Source organism: Columba livia, chromosome 3, assembly GCF_036013475.1.
Source record: "Columba livia isolate bColLiv1 breed racing homer chromosome 3, bColLiv1.pat.W.v2, whole genome shotgun sequence".
NCBI classification, from domain to species: Eukaryota; Metazoa; Chordata; class Aves; order Columbiformes; family Columbidae; genus Columba; species Columba livia.
The window spans coordinates 23392313-23418924 of record NC_088604.1 but is presented as its reverse complement, the minus strand read 5'-3'; the positions used below and the strand labels follow the sequence as shown (position 1 = coordinate 23418924).

At 33.1% G+C, this 26612-nt stretch overlaps 1 protein-coding gene across 2 annotated transcripts in view; it reads left to right on the top strand.

The window, feature by feature from the left end:
- The window catches only part of CSMD1 (CUB and Sushi multiple domains 1), a 1084328-nt gene extending 1058411 nt beyond the window's left edge, over nucleotides 1-25917 (top strand). The window contains exons 62-70 of one of the 2 annotated variants that reach the window (XM_065056057.1): nucleotides 354-427; nucleotides 3186-3297; nucleotides 4406-4585; nucleotides 6293-6337; nucleotides 9895-10056; nucleotides 11078-11190; nucleotides 11890-11977; nucleotides 18405-18537; nucleotides 22319-25917. In XM_065056057.1, coding sequence (XP_064912129.1) covers nucleotides 354-427; nucleotides 3186-3297; nucleotides 4406-4585; nucleotides 6293-6337; nucleotides 9895-10056; nucleotides 11078-11190; nucleotides 11890-11977; nucleotides 18405-18537; nucleotides 22319-22478 — 1067 coding nt within the window. In that variant the 3' untranslated portion in view covers nucleotides 22479-25917. The remainder of the gene's footprint in view (nucleotides 1-353; nucleotides 428-3185; nucleotides 3298-4405; nucleotides 4586-6292; nucleotides 6338-9894; nucleotides 10057-11077; nucleotides 11191-11889; nucleotides 11978-18404; nucleotides 18538-22318) is intronic. The other variant, XM_065056058.1, reaches the window with a different exon arrangement.
- The last annotated feature ends 695 nt before the right edge of the window (nucleotides 25918-26612 follow it).

The following is a 26612-nucleotide window of genomic DNA, read 5'->3' as shown; positions in this document are numbered from 1 at the left end:
TATGTCCATTCTGCATTGTGAATAGCGGGACATACTATGTATTCAAAAAGGTTTAAAAGGATAAGCTTCACAAAAAATAATGTAATCCTAAATCTAGAAAGTCTACACCACCAAAGATACCTGTAAAGAAATACCCTTAAATAATGGCAATGTATTGAAACAGCGTACTGTGATCTATCCTGGAAATTTAATTGGAAGTACGAATGTAATGCACACAAATACACACATTTCATTAAAAATTCAGTTCTTGTCATCGCTAGACAGTGATTAAATGACCTAACCTTTGCAAACAGTTTTAGAGTTGTTCTTTCCATAGTATAATAATAACTGTTGTGTTTCACATTTTACATTAGATCCGGCTCACAATACATGTACAGACCCTGGTACTCCACACTTTGGAATACAAAACAGTTCCAGAGGTTATGAGGTAATTCTTTCTTTTATTTATTAGCTTTCTAAAATGAAGATGCATTTAATAATTACAAATACATTAAATTATAGGTAGGCTTAAATGTCTGATGTAAATTTTAGGAAATTCCTGCTACTTTTTAATAAATTTCCTGCTTCATTCTAAGCTTTTTTTTCTTTTTTTTTTTTTTTTTTTTTTTTTTTTTTTTAACGTGTAGCTTAAAGAAAGAGCTCCTAACCTTGCAATATATCATGTGTTAAATCCTTTAGGAGACTGCAGTAAGGAGGACTATTTATAAATTGATTACCTAATATGATATGACATGATATAATTACTTTTCTTTATTATCATAATTCTTCCATACATTGATGAATAGCCAGTAAGTAACCTAACAACCAAGGACCTGCCTGATCCAAAGGCCATATAGTCCTTGACAAAAAAATAAGTGGCTTTACTAAATTAGCAATTCACATTACATTTTATTCAGTCAGAGAAGATGAAACTATTCTATGTGTCGGATCCAGGTTCTGTGTGATGAATGTCCTTTCTATAATTTCCAGATTCCTCATAGCTTATTAGTTTACCAAGTGACAGTCAGAAAAGTGACTGAAGAAATGAAAGTAGATGCAACAGTGCCCAATCCACAATCACTATATAGATTGATTAACCTCATGTGGATAGGTATAATATTTGTGATTAGATTCTGTAACAGGCTCTGTTTGGGTTTCCTGCTTATTTCCAAACATAGGGCAGTATGCCATGTGATATTACGATCAAGTTAGTAGAACTTTTTCGAAAAATTATTTCTGTAAGTTCGTGTGGTTATTTGTACCTTCCCTCTCCCGCAGTTGTGCTGTCTGTCGTTGCTGTGCAGTTGCCTGTCTGTTATCTCATCTTGACCCTGTACCTCTCTCCATCATCACTTCAAAAACAACTCTAATCTTTGCACCTAATTTGATTTTTTTTTTAATATCCTCCTTTTATCTGCCTCCCAAGTTGTCTTTAATACCAAAGTTGTACTGGACTGTTCTAATTTCTGTTGAACCTGAAGGCTAATTTTTGCTACTCACTGACCTCTGGATTATATAGTAGGTCTTCATCTGTTCTGTATTTCACATTTCTCAAGTATGTGCTTTCGCTCTCAGATCACTATCTGGTACGAGATTTAGACTTCTCTCCAATTACTGGTGAAGTAGATTATTTATATATTTATATATGTGTGTGTGATTAGTGGGCCTTCCTGTTTGTGACTGTTAGGAATGCCTCCAATGTTTTTCATCTAAGTGTTACACAAAGAGTACACTACTTTTATTTTTACTTTCACCTGTAAAATGAGAAAGAAATATAGCTCTGAACCGAGACATTATTTGTTTGCTTAGACTTTTTGATCAGTGAGGAAAGATCTGCAGCTCATCATTACTTACTGATACCAAAACTGGCAATTTTACAAGAAGCATGATGATTTAGGTCAAGACCAGGCACAACCTGTTCTAGTCTCTACTACAGACATGCTGTGTGTCCTTGGCAAGCTAGAGAGATTCATATGTTTTAAAAAAGTAATGAAGAGATAAGTCATATCAGTAATTTGACCTTTAAATGTACCAATGAATTTCCCAAGCCATTTCAGGAAGTTCTCATGTTCCCTTTGCTGAATGTCTATCATGTCAATCTGTTTTTATGTAACTGTGTGTATAGTTAACAGGTGGACACATTTGAAGATAACTGCCCATTTTTAATGTTCATTGAAGTCCTACTATGACATGTGTAGAGCTATCAGCATTTATATACCTGGAAGTTATTTTATTAAAATGTGTTGATCACTACTTATTTGCAACTTACTTGCATTTGTCCATGTGATATGTTACATTATTAATGTCGCATAATTTCAAACAATATTAATTTTTGTGGTTTTGTTTTGTTTTCATTTCTTTCTATCATATTTATTGCCAGAATGTTTTATTCAAAAGGAAAGCAATACTTTACTGATCATCCCTGTATCCTTAAATACCTGGACCTAGAGTTGTATTCCACTTTTGTCAAAACCATCAATAAGTCTGTTTTACTAGAACTTTCCACACAATATCCCTTATATTATGAAAATTCTTCATCGCATGCTATTTTGTATCCAGTTTTCATGCTTTTCTTTTCTCAGTGGAAGTCTAAAGAAAGTTTTCTCAGTTTGTTCACATTTTCTTGTGACAAAGGTCATATTACAGCTGACCATAGGAAAACTTCCCATTACATCACTCTGCTAATCGAACATCTCAAGTAAAACAGATAGTTTATAGTAACAAATGCAGTGTAAGGTAATTGTGACATAGAGTTTTCTCCAGTGAATTTATTTCTAGATTGAACAGTTCTTCACAGTTTTTAGTTTTCCTTTTTCTTCTTAAAAAACATTTTTAGTCAAGACACACAATGAGAAACCTTTGAAACAGACTTTATGGTCAAGTTCTATTGAAGTATATGCAGTACAGGTACAAGAAAGAAGAGACATCTCAGTCATTTGGTTTGCTTCTAGCAGACTGACAAACTTATAAGCTGCAATGTATGTGTCATTCTTTTCCATGTGCCAGCCTTGTCAATATTTCTCCACTTACTGCTTTCAAATAAGGCTACTCAAACTTTTAATCACATTAAAAAAAAAAATAAATAGAAGCTGTAAAAAGAGGACACGTTTATTTTTGAAAAAAAATCTCTCTAGTAGCTTATTACTGTCTTGATATCTGACTACATGTAATGGATCTTTTATCTACTGTTTTGTTTTGGTCCTTAGGTTGGAAGCACAGTCTTTTTCAGATGCAGAAAAGGTTATCATATTCAAGGATCTACCACCCGTTCTTGTCTTGCTAACTTAACTTGGAGTGGCATACAATCTGAATGCATTCGTATGTATGGTTTCTTATCTAATATTGTGCAATTTTAAGAGAGTCACAAAGTGATGCATGTGGAAATTCATAGTAAAAGACATGCTACAAGAAAGTAAGCTTTGTTTAAAAGAGTATTTCTAAATGTTTGGGTTTTTTTTTTTCCTATTCTAAAATCAAAGATGTGTTTCAGGTATTAGTTTGAAGTAAGATTTTTCATATTTTTATGAGGTTCACAATAATTCTCTCAGTTTTACTCAAAAACTCTATCCTAATTCATCCACTGAATTGGCTGATTTAAATTAATCTAGGGGTTTTGTGTGTCTTGGATTAATAGAGAACAGAACGTGGCCCAAAATATGCATGGGGCTATTTTGTTGGCTCTTATTTTGTGATTCATAAACTAGTACTCAACAAAATTCAGCTTTTCTGGGCTAGGTATGGGTATGCAAATGATTAGTGTATTTATAGCTCTGTATCGGCTGGAGAACATCAAATAACTATTTTATTAAAATACACTGATCTAAGTTAAAAGTAATTAATTAGAATGACCTTAGATCCTTACCCTGTTTCAAATTACCATATTTGGATTGTTATAAATGAACACCATGGAGCACAGAGAAAGATGCATACTGAGCAACCATATCTGTTATAATCAATGTACTATGACAAAGTCTTCCTATGGAACCTTTATTTCAATTGAATTTCAATTGAATTTTATAATAAATTATTTTAGCACAATAACCTCTCCATAATTGTCAAGGCTCTGTAAAACATTGAATGGAAGCAATGCTTGAAGCTGTGAAAGTACAATAATTCACAAGACCAATGACTGCACCATGTACAATGGCACGTGCTTCATTTTAACTCGTTGTCATTTACTATCATGCTTTAATTTTAGTGTATTGTTTAAAAATATGTGATAGTATCATTTCCATCTTCTCACAGTAATAAAACTATACAGTCTGATACTTTTACAAGTAATAGCTATTTGACATTTCTTAAAAGGTGTACAAAATTTACATAAGGAAAGGGAAAAAGTTGGCATGCATTTATTTCAAAGTACCTATTCTAAACATATGGAAACTGTTTAACACCACTTTTCCTAACTCTAAAAAACCCTTTTCAGCTCATGGTTGCAGGCAGCCAGAGACGCCGCCACATGTAGATGTGAAAGCAATCGATCTCCCTACTTTAGGATACACTTTGGTCTATACCTGTCAACCAGGATTTTTTCTTGCTGGTGGATCAGAGCATCGAACGTGTAAACCAGATATGAAATGGACAGGAAAATCACCAATTTGTAAAAGTAAGTCATTACTCAAGTGACGTGTTGGGCCATACTTGGTTGGATTTCATTTTCCATGACACTTATTTTATATAGGATTTTAATTAGGATTTTTATATAGGATTTTAAATACGATTATTTTTTTCCACTCAGCCCTTAAAGACACATGTTACATGACAGCTTCTACTTTATGAAAAAGTGAGCATAGCATCTAGAACTCATGGAGAAAAATATGAGGATATGTATATGTAAATGCACAGGCACAGATACATAAGTTTACCCCTAACAAGAGCAAACAAAACTTAAGCAACATAAAACATTACTTTTAACTGTATTTATCTTTATGTCACACTTTTAAAGAGTATTTCAACATGTTCAGTGTTTAATGTATGATTTTCTATTAGGAAAGAAAAAAGTTATTTCAGAGCTTGGCTTTTAGATTCATTCAGGTATTTTTTCTTGTCTAAGAAAATCTTCTAAAATAAAGATGGAAATAAAAAAAAAAAAAAAAAGAAAAAGTCTTTGCATCAGATTCCACTTTTACTTATATCAATGTAAATTTCATGTAGTTCTGCTAGAGTAAGTATATAGTTATGAGGGCTAAATATGATCTTCACGTGTGAATAAACATGGCTATAAGTTTCCAATTCAGAAAAATTTTAAAAATATATATTTAGAATATGAGTAAAATAAAAAATAGGCAGACGCTATGGGAAAAATGTTTGCAACATGATTTTTAATTATAATATGTCAAAGAACCTTAAATCAGTTTGATGTTTGAACAGTATTTGATTTTTCATTACTATATGGGTAGACATCTTTGTTTCAAAATTGTCAGGACATGATCTACACAGAAAAATGTATCTTATTATTGTAATTCCCTAAAGAGTGTTTTTTCATGGGTTCTATGAAACTAATAATTTGCCATAAACAGTATTTTATGATTTTGTTACTTTTTTAAAAAATAAAGATAAAATACAATCAATTTTTAGTAAGCAAGAATTCCTTTTTTTTATTGGATTACAGTCTGCAGGTATAATTCTCCTTCAGTGCCCCACACTTTTTGTGCTTTCTGAGCACCTGATCAGTCTAATCAGTGATTTTTTCCTCCTAAAGAAAAACCAAACAATCAAAAAACCAAAAACATTCAAGATCGGATCTTCCTATGGAATATTAGACTTTTTGATATGAGGCCAGCTAATGATATGAGGCCAGAACTTGACCTAGAATCAATGGACATAACTCTGCTGAGTATGCCAAATATATAGCAAATGACACCAGCTGTGATCCTTTCCCATGATATCTGATCCTGACATCTTAATCCAGCTGTCTGGCTTTTGCTGGTTTGTTTCATAAATGTATAAATCTCTTTACTATATTTAATATACTACTATTCATAATTAGATATAGTATTTGTCCCCTCTATAAGGCTCTCTTTTATAGCACTGGGATTGATATAAAAATGTTAGGCCTAAATGTGTTAAATACTTGGCTAGCAACTCAGCTTTCCACAGTAAAAATATTGTTTACCTAAATTATTTTCTGATAGTTTTCTGTAAGTGTATAGGTTTGAGTGTTTCAAGTATTCAAGACCAGCTATTTCTGTTTTAAATATGGCTCTATTGGATAATAAATGATTGCATCCATCAGGAATTGTTTTAACATTCTATTAAAAAAAAATAAAACAAATATGTTCATGAAAGTGATAATTTGTCTTTTTACTTGTAGGTAAAGGAGTGAGAGAAGTTAATGAAACAATAACTAAAACTCCAGGTTTGTATACAAGAAGAGTTTTAGATCTAAATAAATTAAATTGATTTACATCCTAGACTTTTACGGATAATAAAACTATTTCCAATATCGAAATTAAATATTTATTACTTATTTCATAGGGATATAAATGTTGAGGTCTTTCATAATAACAGATGCCACGTAAAACCTATTATATAAAATTGTTTTCCAAAACGACATTTTTTTTAATTTCTATGGTGCCAGTTTTGTGAATAGCATAAAACACCCTGTCAAGCCAGAAAGATAAAGCATATATATACACAAAAAACAGATTTGATGTAGTGTATCAGAGAGATTGCTATAATGGAGAGCCTTATAATGACTGTAGGCTATGATAGCAGGGACTGGGTTCAGTCAAGTTCTGCCCTTTACTTTGCAAGTGTTATAAGAAACCACACACACACACAAACAAGCAAAGAAACAAAACCATTTTGGAAAATTCGTTGGCCTTAATTTCATGGAGACTCTCAAGATAGTCTAAGATAGGGTTTCCTAAACTGTGCAGACCACCAGCAGCAGGCAAATATTACTACCGCTTTTCTGTGTCTCATCATTAACATGTTAACCTTTTATTCCTGTCAGTGACAAAATAGACAAATACATCTGAGAAATCCTTGATGTAGATCTTTCTAGGTTCAATCATTTTCAGAAAATGAAAGGCCTAGGGGGTTTTTTATTGACTTATTTAACAATGAGCAGAGTTTTCACCAAATAAATGAGCCTGCAACTCTGTATTCTGAATTTTAGCAAGCTGCAGGGAAAATAAGATTAATGGTTCACAGTCATGACAGTTCACAGAAGGACTCTATAGAGTACATGGAATAAAAAGGTATTTCTGTTAATAATTAACCTTCCTAGTGAGTTTATTAGTGAGAATGTCAGGTGAAACCACAAATGAATTCTTCTCAAATGCGTTACTTCTACAGACTCACAATAAAGCAGGCTATAATGTTCATTCATTATGATTAATATACAGTCTTCGTTTATTGGAGGATTCACCTGACTGAACACTAAAAGCATGCATTAATCTGCTACCGCACAGATTTTGAAGTTCCAATGTCAAATTAAAATACAGACCAAGTCTCCAAATTTATTTACTATGCAAAGCATCAGTATCAATTCACATGCATATTGTCCCTTACAACTACTTCTGATAAATACATAGTATTTGAAAGACATTACAAAAAAAAAATAATAATTAAAAAAAAAATATTGTGATTGAAAATTATGTTACCATTTACTGCAGGGTGAGAATAAACCATGGCAGATGCTCTCTGTTAAACCCCCACCCCCACACCCTCCCCACTAGGAGAGGTAATATGAGGAAAGGGGAGAGAGACTTACAAGTTGAAAAAGTTAAAAATGCTTTACTAATGCTACTAATAAATAGAGAAAATAATACAAAATATACAAATCCACTCTTGAACTTCCCGGGGTAGTGCAGTATTGCCCACGTGAAGCTGGCATTGCTCCAGCAGCTGCAGGGCAGGCACCCGGACGTCCTGGGCTGGACTCCAGCAATAAGTCTAAACCTGGGCCTCTTCTGCATACCGTTGCTACTGTTACCAGCTCCGGAGCGAAAAGTGTCTGAAAACTTGCAGTCAAAATTCAGAAAAATGCAGTTACTTAGAAGAACTTAGCTGAAAGAAAAAATCACTAAAAGAGAACTGGTCTTGTTTTAAACAAAACCAGGATAAATTACAATAATGGTAAGGAGAAAACTGAAACTGTCTTAATGGATGACAGTAATTAACAAGGAAAGGTTTTAAGATGTTTTAAAAAGAAAATGTCTGCATTATTATTATGTATTTGAAAAATATGAATTCTCTTTAGTATTGAATACTATGTATTTTGGAGTATTTTCTTTACCTTGTTATCTCAGCTTTTGGTAGAATTCCATTTGGTGCTATCTGTATTTTAGAGGAGATGAAGCTAATATCACTAAGCTAAAATTTTTGTAACAGAATAGATTCATGTTCTGATTTCCCTCCTTTGGATATCTGAGTACAGATTATGTTTATTATTGTTTAGTAAATGGATTTTTTTTTGCCAGAATTAATGTTTTCATAAGCAATAGTAGCTCGCTTATACAGTACAGTGTATTGTAATACAAAGAACTCTTATAATACCCAAGAGAAGATTAAGAACTACAATATGGTGTTTGATTCCCATAGTTCTCACTGCTTTGTATAGTCTTTGCAAAAATATTTAGGAAGCTTTTTAATAGAGTAGCCATGATTTTCCCCATTTGTCACATTCTGAGATGAATCCACAGTTGGTACAATATTAGTGTAATAATTCCCAGTTAATTTTTCTCATTCTGCATATGCCTACAGTGGGTGGGAAGGCAGGGACATTGCAAGGACTAGACAGAACTGGGTCAGAGCTACATCGATTCCTCAGCAGCATCCTTGGGACTGTAGCACTTGCATTTTAACCTTTTACAGAAACGTGACTGGGGAAGCAGAAATACATGTTGCTATTTTCTTCCCCTACTGATGCTATGCAGCTGCAGCAAGTGCAAATTCTGTAAATACCAAGTCAATAGTACTATTTTGTAAAGGTTATCAACTATTAATGACAGTTAGAATTGAGAGAAACTAGATACTGAAGATGTTGAAGGTGACAAAAGAAGTATGGTCTGTGCTCCTTTATAGGAGTCTTATAAACTCCCTGTCAGGTTCATGCCGTAATAATAGATGATCGCCTTCATAAGAATAACTTCAGATGCAAAATTTTAATTAAAAGCAAAGGCAATAAAAATATTTAAACACATTTCTAATGTATTTTTAGAATGCCAGGTTTTGAATTTTCTTTATGCCATTATTGAAGCAAAGCAACAAGCAATATGTCAGAAAAATAATCTGAAAGACCCTTTACAGGATTCTCATATTTGCAGAAAATACTAAGTTCTAAGGACTGTGAGATACCAATTGAAATTTAATGTACCAGATTTTTAGTCTTAAGTTGAGGTTACCTGGTATAAAGCCCCAATCAGACATTTTTTTCTTTGGAAAGGGAGTACTTAAGATTCTTTGAAGCTGTTGTACTCAAAGCCATATAGTGGTTTTCCACTCACTTGGTAGTTCAAACTCCAGTGGTAGTGCAAACAACATACTAATCACATTTTCAAATCATGCCACATTGAGCTTGAATATTTACTTGTGGCTTTTGCACAATTTGAAGGCAAAAGGCACTGAAGAAGTTATTATGCTTCCTCTTTATGAAATACATACAAATCTCTAGGGGAAGAGTTCATTATTTTTCATAGTCTTGGGGGCATTCACTGAAGCACACAAGTTATGACGTATGAGGTTATTAAAGAACATATATTGTAATGGGCAAGTGTAGTATATTATAGGCGATTGTATAGAAAAGACATTAGATATATTGTCTTCACTGCTGTAAAATTTTCCTATACTACCTCTTTAGAACAGTGGATTGCTGCTGTAACAGAAAAAGAGCATAAGAATGGCTAGAAAGATGACTACTTCACTGTAGGTTACCTCCTTCTTTGTTTCTTTTTTGCTCACCTCTAGTTCCCTCAGATGTATTTTTTATAAATTCACTGTGGAAAGGGTTTTATGAATATTTAGGAAAAAGACAGCCTGCTACTCTGACTGTTGATTGGTTCAATACTACAAGTAGCAAAGTGAATGCCACATTCCTTGAGGCATCCAACATCCAACTCAAACTATCAGGTAGGTTGACAATTTGGTGTTTAAAAAGCTGTTATTTTAATTTTTGTCATCTGTTTGGTTTTATTATGTTTTCTACCAAGGGCAAAATGAAACAAAAAATTTATGTTTTCACTAAAAAACCTTTTCTGCTTATGTTGCAAAAGGAAAGGTCCTTAGGTAATGGTTTACACAGATTTCACTCAATTTATATACAGTTACCCATATATTTTTTCCCCTTCCATTTCAATTAAATATTGAGGTATGGCTTTTTCATCTTGGACTGTTGGATAATATTGACGTGTTGAACTCACAGGTAATACTGAAGTGGTAGATGAAGAGTATATAGGCATTTTAAGAACCGTACTATCAAAAAGCTCCATTATTCAATAGTGATTAATATCTTCTTTAAAGCAATAAGGTCTTGATAATGACATTTCATAAAATAGACACAGGTAATTAAATAAATTAGTGAATTATGCATACCATTTAGTCAACGTTGTGTACTTCTTTCTGCAAATTCGACTGTGAAGTTCTGATTTACCCTGTGATCATAGTTATATTTGAAAAGAACGTAATCAGCTGTCATACTTTTTGAGGTCAAGAGCTCGGACACAATTTAGGTAGTTGGCTCCCAAATGAAAATTTTCTTTCCCTCCACTTTCTTTATTTATTATAGCAATATACTGTTGTGATGTGGGCAAAATGAATTTTTTTCAACTCAAGGAAATTCCAGGCAATTCTGTATACAGAATTATTGAAATACTGTATGAAAAGACAAATATTCTTGGCCATTTATATATAAGGTTAAAGAGTACAAAACCATCTTTGCACCCTGTTACCAAATATGATCAGTAAAATAAGATCATGTTATTACAGCACTTGAAATCTTGTTATTTTCCAGATTATTGTATTCTATTATTACAGAATGTTTTCTATAAAATTTTTTAGTTCTAAAGCTATATACTTAACTTTGAAACAATCCTTCTACAGACTAGTTGAAAAGTTGTTTAAAAGGCACGTGTTACCTCCTTTATGTTGACAGGTATTTACAAGAAAGAAGAAGCCCATTTGCTTTTGAAAGTTTATCAGATTAAAGGATCTAGTGGAATCTTTGTAAGCAAGTTTGAAAATGACAACTGGGCACTTGATGGTTATGTAAGTAACCAAACCTCTATGGACAAAGCTTGCTGAGTTTAAAGTTTGAAATAATTTGTGGTTTACTATATAATTCTATCCAACCTTTTATATTACAAATATGGAATACAGCACTCTAGATGTCAGTGTGGATATCACAGTTTATGAAAGGGAAGGCGGAGTGAATCGGGGTATTTTGCCATGGTTTTGCCTTCTTTTCTTAGATGAGTAAGAATTTTACCGTTAGTAATATTATGATTTTTTTTTTCTTTTTGGTTTGGTAAATTGCTCCCTGTAATAAAATTACATTTAATCTTGAAGAATAAAAGACTTATTTTACTCTTTTCAGTTCTCCTTTGCACCTTACAATGCTTTTACAATGCTTTCTATGAAATGTAATTTAAAATCTGACAATTCAGTGGGCTTCTATATCCATACACAAATTCAATTATCTGTATGCTAGCTGAAGAATTTTAAAACCTATCAATATATATCAGATATTTTGAAGTCATTGCAAGTGTTATTTTGAAACCTTGAGACTGTTGCAAACTTAAAATGATAAATATCCTATAAGCATAGAGAGTTCAGTAATATTTTAAAGGATAAAAGTGAAAATCTGGTATCCATATATCCATTCTAAGTTTAAAAAAAAAAAAAAAAAAAAGGGCTAAATATTCTTATTCGTTTCAGAAATCTTTGTTCCATTTCAACATATTCTAGGTATCATCAGGGATTGAAAGAGGTGTTTTTACCTATCAAGGTGATATACATGGAAAAGACTTTGGAAAATTTATGCTCCAAAGACAAGGTAAATGCATTCATAGACCTTTAACATGTATAATGTTTTTGAGTCTTGCAAGGGTGAATTTAACACCAGCTATCTAGCTGAAGTAGACATGTTAGTTCATGTCATTGCTATTGTAAAAAACACAGTGAAATACACATATTTGAAATATACATTTCAAATCCCAGTTTAACTTGCTTAACTTGTTACTATCTCATATTTTCTGGGGTAGAAACTTAGTATGATGACTACAGGATGTTCTTAAAGAGAATGCTATAGCAGACGCTTGCTTTTCTGTGAATGTCCTTTTGAAAGTAACGAGTGTCACGCAGTGAAAAGACATTTTTTGCTCAAAGGTATAAATTGTTGTCAGAATCATATAGGAAATTAAAGGACAGAATCAACATTGATTTTAATAGTGTCCTTTGGAGAAAGCTTTTTGCTAGTGGGTGTTTTCATGTATATGTATTTAGATAGAATTCTGTTTTGCTGTCAAAAACATGAAATGAGTGACTGAGGTATATATTGCAGCTAAGGACACAAGTGCTCCAGCAGCTGGTGAAAAACATTTTACTCATAAAATAATTTTGTCATAAAAACAACAAAAAAAATTTACTTATAAAATAATTATTCATAAAGTAGTTTTGGCAAATACTAAGTGTAGACATCTGCATTTCCTGAACCCAAAACTACTGTAGAGTAGTCAAAACATGGTATATACACAGCAAAGTACTGGACTAGGAGGAGGAGGCAGCCTGGCCAATATGTCTATACTAGACTGTATCTGCATTTCATAAATTGCCTTGGTTTCATTAACTTCATTGGTCCCATACACAGTGTCCTTTTAAATTCTGCCCAATCTCCCTTGTATTTCTTTGCTGTATTAGCTGATGAAATAACAGTTATCCTATGGATATGTTCATCTTGGCCAGCTCTCAAATTGCTGTATATGTTTAGTCACAAGGGATGGAAACTTTACTCTTGAGAGCCTAAGAACTGCCAGTTACTGAAGCTGAATACAATTTCAGTCTTCAGAATAAACTTTTGTGTGGGACCAATTATTCGTCTACCTTTACTTTCACGTAATCCTTATTACTGTAATATCTAAGCTGCTTTTTCTTTCTGATTTTAACAAGCACACTTTAAAAGTAGAACATCAAGATATGTTAAAACATCACTTACTTAGTAGCCTTTGATGTCTCAAAACAGTGAGAGAAGGCTTTGTTCATTTTGTTTGGGGTGTGTGTGTGTTTTTGTGTTTTACTAAACCAAGCCCTATAAGATGTCCAAGGTTTTCCAGCTACCTAATAGTTTAGATCCATGTATTTTAGCAGAGATCTGAAAAACTCATGGATTTAAATGAAGAACAAGCAGAATCACAATTCAACAGTTACATCATTCTCCAGTGGATGTATTCTACAGCAGTGGAAAACATCCTCCATATAAATGTTTAGAATTGCAACATGAGAGCTCAGTTTGTATATTCCCAAGGCTAGTAAGGAGAAAAAATGTACAAGTTACACAAGTATTCCTAGGCTGAGGGTCTCTAATCTTCAGCACTGATATCTCAGCGGAGAGCTTGCTACAAATGAAGATACTGTCTCTTTTAGATTTGTTTATGTGCTTGCTAAATAGGCACTGATTTTCTACAGGTTGTTTGTTCTCTATTGAAGAACATACAACTAAAAGGAAACAGCAAATTTCCATCCAACACAGGTGATAATATTTGTCCATGTCCTCTCATATTCAAGGGTAACTTGCTTTGTTTTTACATCTATTCCATTCATGAATATTCGGATGAGGTAATGATTTCATATGTCCTCCAGATGAAGACTTAAAATATTTCCATTTCTTCAGGAAGTTAAATTATTTGCTGCCTTTACACTAAGCCAGAAATATGCATAAACTATGTATGCACCAGTGCATGCATAATATAATATGAAATTCTTCACCTGCAAGCATACTTCAAAGAGCAGCATTTACTGAGAAATACTTCATTAAGTATTAAAGACAAATCTATGTGATGAAGAATTCCCTACCACATATCAGATAAAGACCAGGTTCAGTGGATGTGCTCAGTCTTGGAACTTAATGACATGAAAATAGAAAGACTTTTTTTCTAAGAACTGTTTATACTTTTTCAGGAGCAATTCTGTTTGCTTCTAGCCTTAGAGAATAGCTTAAAGGGCAAGGAGATCTCTGTTATCAGTCTAGCAAAAGAATTAGAACTGTATCTGAGCCTGCTTAAGGGGCACAAGTTGTGACACCATATTATTTAACCTTTTTGACAAGTAATAAGTCATTGCCAGAAGCTTTTTGTTTCTTTTGTTATGTTTTAATAACTTGGTCTTTAAAGGCTACAAGTCTGCAGCCAGGTTCAGTTTCTGTAGTTCCTAAGTGCCTGTGCCTCACCACTACAATTCCAGAAGATGATTATTCTAAAATCTTGGTTTTGTTCATTCCAATCTGGACTGTCATTTAAAATTGTATGAAAAGGTGACTTTGTAAGAAGAAAAACTTACTTCACCAAATGATTATTTTCCTGTATTTATTTCTTCTGGTGAAATGCAATGACCATTTTTCTTTTTTTTCCTCAAAGTAATTTTTTGGCTTAACTAGACTGAGGTAACAAATATGAAATATGAATAATTAATTTGTGACTGTGATATATTAGATCATTGGCTGTGAAATACACGTTCATTTCTTGAAATTGATCAGCCTTAAAAGTGTTGAACATCATGGGACTTGTGAATTTTAAATTTCACTCTATAAATGTGTTATCTCTCCTCTCCAGATCATTTTGCACAACTTTCATCATTCCCAAATAAACTCTCCATCTAGCCAGGATACTCACAGCTTCAGAGAACAAAATGGTTGTGCATTACCTAATGCACAGATAGCTAGTACTAATGAGCTATGAGACTATATATTAATGTACTCCTCACACCCAATGAGGTATCCAAGGAGTCTTTTCTATCCAGGAGTTATCAGGCAGGTGAAGAAAATCCAGCCTCTGTTGCTCCTTAGAAGCTGCTGAGTTGCTTTCTGTTTAGTATTTTTTCTCTTAAATCCTTGACCTGCTAACAATCTTTGTCTCAGGAATCAGTCTTCTGCATGTAATTCTACTTTTCTTGTCTTGCATAGCTTTTGCTTTTACACTTTCTCCCAGTTCAACATCATTTCTCAGTGAAACTGAGCCATGCTGTACTGAAGGAGACAGCTGAAACCAAGGGCTAGGAGTCACAGGAGAAACAAAGATAAGGAAATGCTAAATGAATATTTTTTTACAATAAAGTATTATTTTCTAGTATGTATAGAGGAGAAAACTCAGTAACCAACTAAGTGGGAACAAGTACATTGCTTGTGCAATAATGATTTCACTGTGTATTATCAGAATTTAAACTTCACCTGACCACTGCTATTTTTAGGAGGCTAAAGAAACCCGTTACTCTCTCAAATGTTTTAAAAAAACTTTAATCTTACTCAATATCCCTCTATTAAACAACATGTTTGCTAGTGACAAAGTATGTCCTTTTTAATGAAAAGAAAAACATTCTATCTTTTGTGTTTGTTTTTTTTTTTTTTTCATCTATTAGTATGCAGATATTTCCACTTTTCTGGTTTTAGCTGTGGTGCAATCAATACCTAAATTAGAGCAGTGTAATGTTTTCCCATTTCTCATCATGATAATGCTGTCAGAAGAAATACAAAGCACACATCAAGATATGTTTAATCACAAACAGTTCTGAAAAGGATGGTAATAAGTAGACTAGACTGTCTTGAAGTTATATCGATTCTCATACATGAATAAAATCCAAATTATCAAGAACTGCAGCAAAGTGTCTCTTCCATAATGAAAAGCACACCACTGCATAGTCTGAAACTGGTCGACATTTCTCCAATGCCAATTAAAGTTTGAAAATTTCAAGCTTGATTAGCCTAAATGTGGTACTTTAAAAACTGTAGAGATATAGAATATTCAATTACCTCAAATAGGAGTTCTGAATACTAATTATTAAGTATGGGTCAATTATCAGAGATAACTTAAAAAGAAATTATCCAAATGTAAGTTTGTGCCTAGTTTTAGATGTTCAGTTACACACACATACAAAAATTAAATTTTCAAAAAATTCCATACCAAAGCTTGCTTATTATGAATTTCAAACTATTGTATAATTTTTGTTGAGTTCTGATAAGATATTTTATAATTTTTTTGAAGCTTCTACATTAAAATGTATCTATCATATGTGCCATGATAATAGCTTTAAAACATAAATTAAGAGTCTATTAATCAGACACTTTATGTTTATTTTTATACTTGGTTAGAATTTTAAGTAAGAGTTGGAATAATAATTCTAAGTTTTTGTTGATATAAGCTGACTGCAATGAATTTGATCATTAGCATTTTTTATTAATTATTCCAAATAATTGCAAAAACAGCTGGGAATTGTGATAGTCAAGGATGAAGACAGTAATAACTGCATGCAGTTTTTTAAACTTCTGTCACTTTTTATAACCAATGAAAAATTCAAAAGGATCGTTTAAATTAACATTTCTTAAGCTTTTAGTAACTATGGTAATTATTTGATTCTGTCTTTAATTTCGATTGGTTGAGGAATGTGCAGTACATGTGCAATACAACACAAATACATAAAATTATGCCAACAGCCTTTCCACACCTTGAGTATTGGGACAAATATTGGATTACTAAAGTCCAAAGATTTGTATAATACACTGGTTCTACTTTAAAACAGTTCAGTGTTAATTAAGATACTCAACAGTAGTGCAATAAAGCTCATAACAGGATCCCAAGTACCACAGTAGCAGATTTATTAGTTTGAAGAGGTTAGACTTCACCCTTTCTGCAGAGTACTATACAGGAGCATGAAATACAACAGAAGATTAAAGGCAGTGAAAAGACTGAAGGACAGTATTTTGCCATGTTTAGTGATCAAATCTGGCAATTCTGAAATTCCTAGGTCAGCTGTCTTCATTTTAAAGGGAGCTTAATTACTTCCTAGAATGTAATACATTTTGTAAAATGAATTATAATATTAGCAATCAAAACATGTAAGTTTTAAACATATCTAACAGAAAAAATAAAAAAAAAAAATCTTAGAGTCATAGAATCATTTTGGTTGGAAGAGACCCAACCACTAACCTAACACTCACTAAACCATATCCCTAAGAACCTCATGTAGGCTTCTTTTAAACACTTCCAGGGATGGTGATTCAGCCACTTCCTTCATTCCTCTTTTGCACTGAGCTCGAAGTTCAGGAAATCATAGGAGAATTGTTTGCTTCTGTCCTAGTATTGCAAGTTTTTAAGATATTTTAGTAGATTGCTGAAAGCAGCACAATGGCTGTGTCTGCGGTGCAACTGGTCTGTGACAGAGGCCTAAAAAGACTAACTGATGCTGTTGCCATCAATGAGATAGCTGTGATATTTGAGACAGTGCATACTGGTAGGTTGGAACATTTCTGAGTGGTAAACACCAGTGTCTTATATTCTTCTCTGCTAACATCAGCAGAAATATTCCAGAATAGTACACCCAAATATCTGTTCCAGTGCCACCTTCACTGTATTTTCCCTCTGTCTCGGTCTCTCCTTCTTGGATAGGATCTATATATTGCTCTCTGAAGAGCTGTGAGTTCAAACTGGCAATGTGGAGTTGGATTTAAAATTTTTTATGTATATATAAATTTTCTAATTTTTTCCCTATAAAATTATTTTTTATCTTTCACAATTTGAATTGTCAAGTTGGCCACGTATTTAAGCAATTTAGCAATGTCTCTATACTGATGGAAAAATGGGATCTGCAAAATGCGTTACAGTTTGGGTTACCTACTTGTCCATAACAGGAACCCAGCAAGGACATGCCTTTGTGTTCTCTGCACCTCAATTTTATCCTAGTGCAAATGCAGCTTCCACGGGCTCTAAAACATGCTCATGTCTCTCCCCTGAAAGGAGGTTGTAAAGCATCCAGAACATGCATACAGGTGCACAGACGAGGGAGTGCTATTTTTCTGCAAAGAACCTTTGTGTTTTACCACAGTTACCTCAGTTGTCTCCTCTTTTTTCCTGTTTGATGTGGTCTTGCATTGATTATCGTTTATCGGATGAATATTAAGGCTGCAAGCACAGAATACTTTTTACAGTATTATCAAATTTTTTTTAGAAGGTAAATGGCTTAAGATTATTTAATTGGTGACTCATGAGAGTTGCAATTCATAATTATTTTAATTGCTGAATATTGTTTTCAAATAATTTTGTTAGTTTTTGGTAGGTGGTATTAACAAGACTTATACTATGATACCACATGGTATTTATTTCATGTTTGTAAACAGAGTTGTTTTATCAAGACATCATTTTCTTTCATTCTTGAATAAAAAGAGAACTGTGAGACAGAAAACCTGGGAATTTTATTTCTACCCTTTTGTTTCATTTCAGGTCCTTTAAGTACAGACACAGACCTTTCAAATCACTATTACGGTACAAACAGCAGTTCTGTTGCAGCTGCCATCCTAGTACCATTCTTTGCTCTAATATTATCAGGATTTGCATTTTACCTCTACAAACACAGGTATTGTAAATGTTATTTATTCAGTAACCTCATAATTTTTTGGTTTAATTTTGTTAGGTTAGTGTAACTAGGGAAAACAATACCAAAGCTTTCAAGAATATATTTTCCCTAGAAAGACAAATATTTCTAAGTATTCTGACAAAGGGGTTCAGTGTAGGGCAGTTCTTAATGGTGAACAATTATAAAAATGAGGCACTGTGTTAAGGAGCAAAGTTCTATTGACCTTCTCAGTTCATTAGGCTGAATCAGATTGAAATCTCAGGTCACATGTTTTATTCTTTCATTTTATTGCTTTATTAAATTGAATGTATGCTGCTTCTTTAAAAATGCTTATGAGTATTAATTATACAAGCTGAAAAATCCATAAATCCCATGAGAGAACAGCCTATAATGAGACTACTTAGAGTACATGCTGAATAAGCTAATAGATGCTACTAGAATTGACATCATTTTGGCTCTTATGAAATTTTCATATGCTGTTAGGTAATAATAAAAAAAGAATGATCTTGTCTGAAATTTGTTTTTAAAACTGTTAACTGTGTAACTATTGAACATTTGTTCATTCCGAGTGCTATTCGACTGGAGCTTTTTAGAAAAAAACTTATTTTTTTTGTATTGAACTACAATACTCTCTGACCTCCTTGTGTTATTTGAAGTTTGCACAATGTCATTTAACAGAAATACTGATTTTTAATAGCTTGCTCTTGAAACTTTTGTTCTATAATCGTGATACCAAGGGTATTTCAGGATTATAAGAAATCACATAGACAAACAAGTCCACCGTTGCCCTGTGATGGACTGGACTGTCTACTCACCTCAGTATTAGATGATTTAGGAAAAAGGAAATTGCAGTAGCATTTGAACTTTTGAACTCCAGTTTAAATTATGCATGTTCTGAAGTGTAATATAACCTTTAGTTGAAAAAATTGCTAAGGAAGAGCTGTGAACTCTGTCTCAGAACATGTTATTGTGAGATGCCTTTCCGATGCCTACAGATCTGCATTCTCAGATAAGCTCCTATTCTGCAATGTGGGAACCTAAAGAGCAGCCTGAAAACAGTTATTCAGATAGGGGGAAAAGATAAAGGGAACATTACTGTCACTTTGCTCTTAGAAATGGGAAGCAAACTCGAAGAAAAAACTAATCAAACTGTATTTTGACATAGGGGTACATTTTTTGGTTTATTCTATGAAGTTTATGATGTCCTACATAACCGGTGGAGGTTCAGGTTTCTATTTATTAGAAATATATATGCATTTAGGAGAGATACAACTTAATTGTCAGATGACCAGCTATAAGCCTGGTATTTATGGTAGTGCTGGTTCAGCATTGCAGTTCTTCCTACCTTAATCTAATTGAAATGCATTAGATACTTGAAAAAGGAGATGCTACTCATAACTTAATATTTCAAAGATTATTCTTCCTTTTTTATATTTTCAAACAATTTATTCCATTAAAACAGTTTTTAAAGAGGTTATCAATATGATATTGTCATCAGAAAATTAACAAGTTGATTACTTAAAGTGACTTTAGGTCACCTTTATCCTCTTCAAAACAAAGAATGTTCCAAAGGAAAGATAATAGAATCTGTGACTTTTTAAGTGACTTCCTTGAAATGACCTTAATGACCAGAATAACAAGAGGAAATTTTCACAATTATGCAATAGTTATGCGCCTAGAGGCTCTCTATATCTGAGAATTAGCAAGTCTTCTTAGGGGATGATTTTATGGAAGTTTCTGCTATGCCTATGTCAGATGAATAGAATCTAATTAGAATCAGGGCTGTTAAACCTTTTTACACAGTTTCTGCACCTTTTATCTGACAGACAGAGATTGCTTCGGGAATGAAGATAGCATCGCCATCTTTCTGAAAATTAAAATATGTTTAATTGCTTACACTCAGAAAAGCTCGTATTAAAGATATCTAAGCATGTTTTGCTACTTCTAAAATGAAAATAGGAGGAAAGGGCATATTTAGGAGTAACAAATTTTTTTGTATGTGATAGATTTCCATTACTGACGTATTTGCAGAGATAGTTTTCCCTATCTGCTATTGAAAAAGAATGATTTTCTAAAAAAATAGTTTGATTTTCAAGAACCCTTTTCTAAAGTGTTATAATGAGATTCTTTTCTAAATTGCTTTACATTTATTAAGCACAAAGCATCTACATTTTGTGCTCCTTCATTGACCTTCTTGCCTTATTTCAATTACACGTAGATACTTTTTGATGCTAAGAGATTTAAGGTTAAAGTAGTAAAATACAATAGAATATCATTTTACTAGATAGAAATTCTGAACAATTCTGTTTTATTTTTCATTTAGTTATTGACTGAGTATATTCTAACAAACTTTCACATAAAAATGTGAACATCCTTCAAGTTATTATGTTTCTGGTGGTAAAACACTATCCAAAGTAGAAAAGTGGTTACTGAAAAATAATGCTTCGTATCCTTTGATGTTAAAATGTCAAAATTTATGTGAATGCTAGTTAGGATTTGATAAATCTCATTATATATGTTTGGACATAAAAAATATCTGTCAAGGTATATAGTAGTGTTTATTGCTTCAAGTATTTATAGACATGAGCAGGCATGCTATGGCAGATCTATCTGAAATAACTGAAATTACTGGCCCTCATCTGACGGTTACCACAGCTAGTAGTACAAGATAGTCTGGACACTTACCACGTCAGTGCAAAAGTTGCCTGATTGAAGCTCTGCTGGCTGACTTTACACTGACTTAGATTTAGTAGTACCAGGGGACCTGTTACAGCACTCCAATGGTACAACACTAACTTTCTGCTCTGGAGTGGTAATAAACAGCTGATAGTCGCAAATTACTGAACTGTTCCCTCTACCTCTGCTGGAAAATATCCAAGTCAATAAAGTCTGTGGGTGTTTATCTCATCTAAAACCGAAGGTGTTATCAACAGGATCAGTTAGGAACCACTCTCTTCTTTCTATGGACATCTAAGTCATCTGCTTCATTCAAGTCCTTTAAAATCACAATTTGAATTGCTCTTCATCAGAACATTTACACAGACTGTCCAGTTGCCTACTAGGTGTACTGCAAAAATTAGCGTGGGTAAATCCTAAATCTCCAGGAAAGTCAATTAGAATATGCTTGATGGTGATCAAATTAAATCCACGTATTAAAGATACTACTGCAGTTTTGACATTAATATCAATACTTAAAAAAACAGGATATATATTTGGAAATTGATAAAACATTAATTTAGTAAAGATTAAATAATTGTTTCCACTTTGGGTGAGGATTCTTTTATGCTTGGACTAGCAATCTAAAAAAGTCATCAGAAAAGACCATAATTGTTACTACTGACAGAAAATATTATAAGTGTGATCAGTTCCAGCTTTACTTTTCTTCATATTTTTGTTGTACATTGCTTTACTTTTGGCTGCCAGTTTCGGCAATAAGACATGAAGTTGTCATTCTTGTCATTCTTTTGAAAATTTTATAATGGAAAATGTAAACCTGTAGTTTGCCTACATTATCTCTGTGTTTTGTAGCGTCAGTTTTCCCATTAGGAATTTACTTTCTTCTCTTTATTTTATGAAAAATAACTTCCAGTCAGATTTCTCTTATTTTAAGTCCCCACAACATCCTTTATGGGTCTTCTTTTATTACATTTAGATAGAGCCATGAAAGTTGTGTATTTTATAGATAGAACAATAATTTTAGAATGTTTATTTTTAAGGTTACTAATGATAATTTTATCTCTTTTTTTTCCTTTTTTTTTTTTTCCTCCATTTCTTTCCCCAGAACAAGACCAAAAGTACAGTACAATGGATATGCTGGACATGAAAACAGTAATGGACAGGCTTCATTTGAAAATCCCATGTATGACACAAACTTAAAACCCACAGAGGCAAAGGCTGTGAGGTTTGATACGACTCTGAACACAGTTTGTACAGTGGTATAGCCTTCAGTGCCCAATATGACTGATTCATAGCCATACCTCTGATGGACAAGCAGTAATTCCTTTGGTGCCATATACCAGTTTCCCTTCTTCTCTTGGCTTCGCTGCTGTAATCTTTAACATCTTCTGTCAGCCTACATGCAGCTAAATTTTCTGGTAAAAATGTGTCAGTCTTCTGGGGATCAGACAAAGAGTATTTTTTCGTCTTAAAGTTGGATCAAAATGCCTGGCTGCGTCTGCTTCAAATCAAGGCACACTTTAAGGAAGACTGCCAAGTCATGCCAATTTGTCATATTTAATGCCTCAGACTTTCATATTTGTTTGTGGCTGGATGCCTTTCAATGCATTCTTCTGGGCACTTGGATAAATCCTTTGAGTACTGTGACAAATGATAGCACCACAGCTTATCCCTGGGAATATTCTGAAGAAATAAAGCTCTCTCGAAGAAGACAACCTTCCTCAAGGTTGCATACACCTGCAAATGCTTTACCATTGAAATCTTGATAAAATTAAAGAAACTTAAAGTGTCTCTCATACATAGGATGGTTTGCCAGTTTCCCAATCAGCCCTTATATTGCACAATTTTTTTGCACTAGAGTGTTATGGATGACTGAGTGACCTACTGCTAAAAATATACAGGGTTTCTACACACTGTCCATTGTATATAGATATTCACCAACTCTGCCAAGCAAAACATTCCACAATAAATTTACTTGGAATATTAAATTATGAGCCCCATGCTTAGCACCACTTAAAGTCTTGTGTTATAGAAGACTATTTCTTTTGTCAAATTTTGACTAAATTTCTTTGTAAACATGATTACAAGTCACTGAAGACTTTCAGCCAGAACAAGAGCCCCTTTCTAAGAACTTTTCATTGTTAGTATCGTTTTATTCTGAAATCAGTCATCAGCCACCATTTTCAGTATCATACTATTTAACAGCAGGGGGGTTAGCAGTTATTGCTGCTTGCCATGTACAAATGTGAATAGTAATTTATTTTAGATAGCTCATAAAGCTTGTGAGCCTGTGCTCATAATACAGTCTTCCCTTTTGCATTTTTCTCCATTTTTTCCTGTAATGTGACATCATCTTCTGATGTTACATGAACTAAAACACATTACAGTAGCATATGTAAACCCAGTGCAAATTGCCTATAACAAGCTGTCAGTTTCTACTTTGAACAAAAAGAAATATTCAATTATCTTTGCTTTCTGTTTCTTTTCAGATTTTCTAAACACACTGCTTACTGCTTTTGTACTTACACAGTTTGACAAACTTTGACATTTGTAAATATGAACAGTTAAGTAAATCATTAACATTTGCTTAGAATTAGAGGTTTTCTCGAATGAAAACAAACAAACAAGAATGCCATTGGACAGATTAATTAAACTGAGTGTCAAAATTAGGGAATTAAGGAAATACTGAAACAAAATCTGATTTTAGTCATACACATTGAGTTCAGAAGCCAGGAAAGTTGATTTACTTTTCTTTAAAATTCAGGGTTAATTATGTTGTTGTTTTGTTTTAGTTTTCTGAATTTCAAACTGTCCTGATGTCCAGTTGCTATCAAAAACTGTAGAAGAATGTTTCTGAATTCCATATGTGTGTAGATCTGTCTGTTATATGCAAAACAAAAAGGTAATGTAAGCCAAATAACAGGTTTTTCAGTTAATGTGGCAGAACGCAAAGAAAATTTCAAAGGTAACCCTTGGTCAGCTTGACAACTCTACATCTTGTAGATGAAAAATACCAGCAATATAATACAGTATTGTAGGGCCTCCAGCTGTTATATTTTCCATATGAGCAAGAAACTCTGAAGAAAATGTAATAAATAATCCTTTCCAGTCAGTTCCTTGTTCATTTTTTTAGTAGTTTTGGCTTTCTTTTTTGTTTCTGAGGTTTTTGTGCAGTAAGTTTCATTTATTTGTCCCATCTCAGAGCCCTTCACATTTTCTGAGAAAGAACAAAGTAATCAGATCAAAGTTGTTGTCCTCATCCTCCCCCATGTAGAGGAAGTTGTTCTGAAAAAGAAGTGCTTCCATAGGAACAGTGGACCAGGGAGGGAAGCCGTTGTGTGATTAAAGCTTTTGACAGGTGTTCAAAATAGATGTGACTTCTTTGGAAGTCTTTCTACACTGGCAATGGCAGGAAAAAAAAAAAAAAAAAAAAAAGAGTCTTGAAAACAACAGCAAAATTCTAGCTAAGTATCTATTACTGACGTTTTCTACTCCTGCTCTTACTGTGTATTCTTCAGGGACCTGTGTCACTATGACCACCAAAGAATCTGTTGGAGGAAAGGTCCCAGAAAAGAGAACAGTTAAATTATTTGATCTTTTGTGTTAGCCCAGATCCTGTGAATCCTTTATGTAGTGGTTCATTTTCAGGAAGTTATGTAAGGAGTGTTTATCCCAAGTGAGTGTTCTTTGATCAGGGATACCCAAAATTGGGCACATTGACAAATTATCCTAAGGTGTTTGTTTGGAATATTGATTAAACAGGAGCTTCAGACTGGAACCCAAGTAAAGGAATGCTCTTGTAGTCAGTTCTATCCATATCCTTCAAATTACTTTCCTTCTCTGCTATGGCTGAGTCTTCTGTTTAGGTTGGAACTCTTTATCTTGAAGATATTTTGCAGATGGCTGTGTATGCATGCAGTTATATATGGTGCTTCACCAGAATAAGACTCTTTAAAATGTTGTGTAGTGGCCAGGTAATGGCAGCCAGGAAATCTGCTTTCTGAGATATATGCAGAAGACTATTCCCCCAGTGTTGACCAGATCATTATGATGGGCTAATAACACATGCTATGTATTTTTTTAAAAAAACAGGTTATGTGCTTCAAAGCTGTTAAAAACTGCTGCTTGTATCACACATCTTGCCTTTCTCCAGGCTAGCTGCAATAATTTTTTTTCTTGTGTAAAATATTTTGTAAACAAAGAAAAGCTGTTATTAAAAAAAAAAAAAAAAAAAGGTGGGAGGGCAAGGGCGGGGGGTGGGGGAAGAATGCCGGCATTATGATCAAGTCAATCTAATTTTCATTCCCAGTATGTCATTCTGCCATTTCACTACATGCTGCTGTGACATGAAGTAGGTGCAAAAGAACTTTTTGTACAGAGATATATTTTTTATGAAGAATTTGTAAAATTATTAAATATGCTGTACTTTTTTGATTAATGTAGGTAAATTGTTAAAAATAAATGTTTTTACAATACAAAAAATTGTAATTTTCCCAATAATGTAAAATTTACCATCTTTAGCTGATTTTCAGTTCTGGTCCTATTACACATGTATTAATATTAAGTGGCCTGTTAAAAATAAACAGTATTCTCTTTGGCAAGAAAAAAAAAATACTATAAAAGATTGTAATATAGCCTGTGCAATGCCACCTACCTTGAAAGGAAAATCAGAGTTCTTATTAAATATTTAATTTTAGATTTTCAGCTTTTGTGACCTATTCTTATAAATTTTTTTCCTTCTATTTACTTATATGCTTTTAAATCTCAGATATTGATTTTTCATTACATTAGATTGTTTAGTACAATCTTAACCTTGTCATTTTAAGTTCTCAAGCATTACTTAATTTGGCAACATTTTTCAGGTGCTGTCTAGTGCGATGGTGTTTAAACTCTGGTTATATTACACTTATTGTTCAGATTTTAAAATGAGACTTACGCTCACAGATCATTTGTTTTATAAAAAATAACCTGTTTATTCTTCAACAAGCCTGCATCCTAACTATGGAAGTGATGGATCACATAGAGCCAGAGCTATTTCCAGTTCTATCTGAGAGCCAGTTCTGCAGTCACTTAGATGCACATACTTCTACTGAAATTAAAATATTTACATACATAAAAATAGCCATATATATTGATGTTTTCAGGATCGAAACCTGAAATACTAATTTATTTTTTTTTTTATGTTTTACTCTGTATTCATTTAAAACACTTATACATTGGATTTACTCGTTGACAGCTTAATAAAGAATTAGTTAGGCTTTAAGAATATTCTACCCATTATTTCTTTGGTAATCAGTGGTAGTACATGACTGTGGTTAACTTTTAGGGAAAAAAAAAAAAAAGATATGAGCATGCCCTTGCTTCCTTTCTCATCTTCACAATCTGTTGTTCTGGTAATA